The following is a 5828-nucleotide window of genomic DNA, read 5'->3' as shown; positions in this document are numbered from 1 at the left end:
GGGAGTTGTTGAACAGCTTCTTAGCCCCGTCTATCCTAGTAGCAGCTGCGATGAACTCCTCCAAAGTGGCGTCGGGTCGGACTCTCTCAGAGTTTTTGTTGAGAAGTTTTGGGAAGCGCCTTCTCCACCAACTTCTTAACCATGAATTCACCGGGTTGCTGAGGAAGCTTGGCAACCAGAGACTTCGTCTTAGTCATAAGCTCTGCAAAAGTCTCCTCTCGCTAGAGCACCATGTTCGCTAACTCATCCAACACCTTCTCCTGGTAGTCACCGGGCTTGAAAGCTGCACAGAACTGTTGTCTTAAGGCTGCCCAGGTTGCAAAGTGGTTCTCTGCAAACTGACTGTACCATTTGTCTGCTAAGCCATCCAAGGTGGATGGAAAGAGTACCAAATAAGCATCTTCCCTGTTAAGACCACGACCCCTACAGAGAGATACAAACCTCCTTGCATGGTCGTCAGCATCTTCTGAAGAGAGTCCTTTGAATGTAGGGAACTTGATGTTTACCTTGCCAACGGCTCCATGGCCCCTTGCTGAGCCTGTTGCTGAGTAGCCTGCTGTAGCAGAATAGGAGAGAGCTTTACGGGAGAAGGTAATCTGGAAGATGTGGAACCAAATGAAGGAATGGGTGATGTATGTGGAGGTATAGGTGATGAGGTTGACGGACTTCTACTAGGTACCAAAGGTCGTCTTCTGTTATAGTACTTCAAAGGGCTCAGTAGTGCGCTTTGACGCTCGACTGACCGCCTTGTATGCGTATGCAGTGACCACCAATCCAACCAACCTTTGGGCAAGAAAACCTTGAACTAGCTGAAGACTTGTCTAGACTCTACTAGACCAGGCTAGTGACTAGACCAGGGTGGACCAGGGACGAGGAGGACTAGACCAGGGTCGAGGAGGACTAGACCAGGATGAGGGCTGGTTGGACCAGGGCGAGAGATGACTAGGGCGAAGGAGGACTAGACCAGTTGGACCAGGCGAGAGGAGAACAATGCAAGGCAAGGGAGGCGAAGCTAGGTAAGGTAGGTGAAGCTAGATAGACCCAACTAGCTTCAAGATTTGTACTTCACAGAGTGAGATTTCAGTTGAGGTCCCACCGTGATCGCCAAAATGAGAGCACTTGTAGCGCGGATAATGTGTCGTGCTCTCTACAGTGGGTGGTCCTCAGTGCAATGTACGTGACAATCTCACTCAAACAGATTGAAAAAGAAGGGAAACAATAGACAACAACTGAGCTCACAGAGACACAACAGCACAGTAGACCACAACAAATGACTCGACTATCTCAAAGAACTAATACAGACTCTGGTGTGGCAGCACACTTAGCTCCAGCCCAGGACTCTCAGGTACAATGGGGTGTCGAGGCTCAGATGTGCAGGGATGGTGAATCAGTGCTCTGTGTATAGACTCACTCTAAACGACTACGTGAAGATAATACTAATGGCCCAAAACAACTACTCATATGTACAACCATAAAGAGCCACCAACGGCTCATAAATGTCCAGTCAGCTAAGAATTGTGCAAACTCCCCCATGTAAGGAGACTTGCATGTTTTCTTTTTTTTAAAAAAACATGAAAATGGAACAACAAATAATTAATAACATTGACAACTTGTATGATCACAAACATTGAACTTGACAAAATTCTAACCCTCCTTGTGGTTTTTTGCAAGGTACCCCTTTGAAGCACTACGATCATTATCACATTTTTGCAAAGAACGCCTTTGAACCACGACAATCGGTATCCCAAACACTCTCATGTAAAAAAATCTAACACGCGTTGATCAAATCTCTCTCTGTGCTTCATTTTCTCTCAGATAAAAAACTCTCTCTCTCTCTCTCTCTCTCTCTCTCTCTCTTCTCTTCGTTTTGAAATCTCCTCCCATTTAATAAATATCTTAGACATAAATTAATAGCATCAAATAAACATTTTTTTTTTCATTTGAGAAGTGCTGAAATGGCATATATAGTTTCCAATATTTTACTTAATCTTAATTCGATACGAACGTAGCTCAAGAAGCACTCTCGTTCCTGGCCTCGTCTGCAGGGCATGTGCATAGGAGATAGGGCCTTGGGTAGGAGGCATGAAAGCTTGAATCCTTCCCACCTGCATCGTGGGCTTTTGATTAGGGTTAGTGCGCAGGACAGCATTGTGATGCTGTAAAGGGAGAATGCGGCTTGTGCCACAGATGTCAGGGCTCCTGACCACCCCATCGATCAGGGCTTCATGCAGAGCCATGCTACCTCCCCCAAGGGGGAAGGGAGCAGAGGGAGGTCAGCAGGAGCAGTTGACGAAGACCAGAAAGGGCAAAGAGGGGGAACAAGGCAGTACAACGAAATGATGGTAAATGCCTCGATTTTGCGGCCCAGTACGGAGGCCTAGCCTCGACTCCCAACCAGTCTGCAATGCCCCACTCCTCTACTGTTGCTTCACCTCTGTTAAATGAACTCCCTTTGTGCAACCAATTTTTGATGGTAATTGATGCTGCTTACACTCAGTTGCCGTTTGCAGCTTCGGAGCGTCAGCTTTAGTTAGAGTAGAACCCTTTGAAGAGGTCAACTTTTGCATTTGTTTTACAGGTCCATGTGGAAGACAGTGGTGGCTGGCCACCGCATTTACAAAAACACTCTTAGGTCCCTCCATCGCTGTCACACCGGGGCGGAGAAGGGAAGAAGGCCAAGCCGAGGTGGCAGTCATCGATTCCTTGAACAAAAAGTAAAACCTGGCCTTCAGCACATGTGAGAGGGGGGGCCTCAACTCCTCAGCTAACTTCGCAAGAGAGCGGCCATCTGCAAAAAGGCACTGGGAAGACAATTCACTCGTTGTTGCAAACCCTAGCAGTCAACTCCAAAGATGGATGACTTACCACTTGTCCTAGTGAAGTTCATTGAGAGCAACGGACTTCTTGTATATCAACAAAGCATTGTGTGACAGCAACTGCACTCACCAAACTCAAAGAGGGCCTGGGGTGGGTGCCCCAGTGTGACACAGGCCTTCTAAAAATATGGGAATTGATGCTGCTTACGCTCACCTGCCGTTTACAACTTTTGCGGCTTTCCAGTGTCAGCTTTAATTAGCATAGAACCTTTTGAAGAGGTCAATTTCCACGTTTATTTTACAGATTCACATGGAAAACTGTGGTGGAAGCATTCACATAAACACTCTTATAAAATCATGGTTAAAAATGAAAAATGCAATAGCAATACTCCCTTCCAAGAATGATATCAGTAAAGACCTTTATGTCCTCCTACATGCCTCGTACATGTTGCTCATAGAAACAAGTGCTGCAGCATCCTCTTCACCCAGCTCCCACATCTGCTCACAGGCCTTCAATCCAAGCTTCACATCACCCCATTTACGATAAGCACTCAATACAGAGTTCCACAACACCTTATTGGGATGGAAAGGCATGTTCTTGATCATAGCTATGGCTGTCTCTGTTTGGCCAGCACGGCCCAGAAGATCAACCATGCATGTCAAGTGCTGAAGTGTAGGAGTAAGACCATCGTTTTCAACAAAAAATATTGAGTATGTGAGAGCCTTATCAAACATCCCTGCATGACCACAAGCGTAAAGCACGTCTACCAAAGTGACATGATCTGGCTGGCTTCCATCCTCTCTCATAAGATACAAACTCCAGAAAACAGCGTCAGTATCTCCTAGCTGAGCATGCCCTGTGACAAGAGAATTCCAAGAACACGTATCGTGACCTAGCAGCTCAACAAACACATCCTCTGCTTTTGCAAGCAAGCCACATTTTGCATACATGTCAACCAATGCATTGCCAAGAACAAGGTCTTCATTTTCCAAGTCTCTTCGCACTATTTCTGTGTGTAGCTCAATGCCCATTGCTGCGGCACCAACACTACCACAAGCTTTTAGGCTGCTTGAAAATGTGAATGCATTTGGATGGACACCTTCACCTAGCATCTGCTTTAGAAACTCAATGGCTACCTCACCGTATTCATGTTGAACACATCCAGCAATCAATGCATTCCATGATATGTTGTCACGAACTGGAAGCTCATCAAAAACATACTGTGCCTCTTTGAACATTCCACATTTGACATACATATCAATTAGAGCATTTCCAAGGACAAGGTCTGCTTTTAACAATCCAAGTTTAGAAATCTCAACATGTATGTCAATGCCCTTTTTAAAAGCTCCAATGCTGCCACACGCCTTTAAAGTTGAAGCCCATGTTATGGCATTTGGCTTGACTCCCTCAGATTCCATTCTATCAAACCACTCGAGCGCTTCCTCACCAAGGTCAAGTTGTGCATATCCTGCAATTAGAGAAGTCCATGTAATGACGCCTCGAACTGGAAGCAGGTCAAACACTTCTTGTGCCTTCGTAAGCACATGGCATTTGGCATACATGTCCACCAAAGCACCACCAACAAAAGGGCTTGCCTTCACCAAATCTTTTCTTAAAACCTCAGCGTGTAGCTCCACCCCCCTTTCAAAGGCACCAATGCTACCACAAGCTTTAAAAGCACAAGTATATGTGAAACAATTTGGTGACACGCCTGCCAACTCCATCTTTTTGAAACAATCCAATGCCTTATTGCCGAGGTTTTGTTGGGCATATGCTGATATAAGTGCAGTCCATGTGACAGCATCTTGAGCTTGAAGTGAGTCAAAGACATCCTGCGCTTTTGATGGCAAGCCACACTTCCCATACATATCAATTAGAGTGCTGCTGACAAAAGGGTCAATTTTGAGAAGGCGGGTCCTCACAATCTGTTCATGCAATTTGCTACCTGTTTCTACATCATGCAGCTCTGCACAAGCCTTTAGTACTGCAATAAGGGTTTGCCTATTGAGAGGCAAAGGATCACCTTGATATTGTCGACACAGCACCAGAGCATCTCTTGACTGACTACTCTTAATGCAAGCATTGACGAGGGCATCCAATGAGCGATCCTTGCAAAAATGGGGACCCTCAAATGCTCTGTGTGTCATGGACATTCGTCCAATGTCCATTCAAATCGAAATATGCACAATTTGAGGTACGCCATGACCTTGCACTGCAACGGCTAGGCATAACATGTGCCATTACCGACATACATTTTCTCTTTGGGGCAAAGAGATCTGCCTTACATGCATCATAAAATTCGGAAGAACTTAAATCTGCAGGAATACCACCGTCAGCTGATGTCCTGCTTCTCACCTCCATTCTTGGTTTCCCACTGAATGGAAGAAGAAAAGATGGCTGTCGCGAACAGGTGAGCCTTTGCTGTTGTATCAATGCGCACACCACGCCTCTTGAGTGGTCTGAAAAACCTGCCCCAGAGCCACATCTTGGCGCAGGCACTCTGAAGAGAAGGATCCATTGAGCACTGGTCCTGATCCTGATGAGACACTTTTATGTCGTGTTAAGTGACCATTTTGTTTGAATTATTTTAAACTTTTAGTGTTATATATCCACAAAGTTGGTTTATCACTTAGATTGGCAACTCCACACTTTTATGTTTTCTTAATCAAGCAATTTCATAGAATTATTGCAGGAGATGCTAATTTAGTTTTTGAGTGTTGGATAGTCACAATGATAGCTTATGAATTCAAAAGAACTTGAATTTTTTTTTGAGTTATTGATTTTGGTTCTAACATTGTGTTTGACAACGATTTTTCAATTTAAACTGTGCCAAAAAACGTGTGCCATTTTTTATTATTTTTTAATAAAATTGGTCATCGATCATCTTAGAACGCCTTTAAGTGGCTTCTCAAATGCTGCTTAATTAGTCTGTCATTCTAAAGGTTTTCTAATGCTTCTAAGTCATGACAAACATATATATTCAAAGTTATTGCGCAATTATAAAAAAATTG

At 44.6% G+C, this 5828-nt stretch overlaps 1 protein-coding gene across 1 annotated transcript; it reads right to left on the bottom strand.

The window, feature by feature from the left end:
- Positions 1-2451: 2451 nt before the first annotated feature.
- On the bottom strand, positions 2452-5385 carry LOC147441676 (pentatricopeptide repeat-containing protein At2g13600-like). The gene has a single exon (XM_086483231.1). The coding sequence runs from the start codon at positions 4983-4985 to the stop codon at positions 3237-3239; it is 1749 nt and encodes a 582-aa protein (XP_086339357.1). The 5' UTR covers positions 4986-5385; the 3' UTR covers positions 2452-3236.
- Positions 5386-5828: the final 443 nt, after the last annotated feature.

Source organism: Adiantum capillus-veneris, chromosome 15 (genome assembly GCF_014529385.1).
Source record: "Adiantum capillus-veneris isolate H3 chromosome 15, ASM1452938v2, whole genome shotgun sequence".
Taxonomy (NCBI): domain Eukaryota; kingdom Viridiplantae; phylum Streptophyta; class Polypodiopsida; order Polypodiales; family Pteridaceae; genus Adiantum; species Adiantum capillus-veneris.
This window is presented reverse-complemented; position numbering and strand designations above follow the sequence as displayed.

Excerpts from the sequence above, each read along its gene's own strand:
- LOC147441676 (XM_086483231.1), bottom strand. The coding sequence starts at position 4,985 with ATGGACATTGGACGAATGTCCATGACACACAGAGCATTTGAGGGTCCC.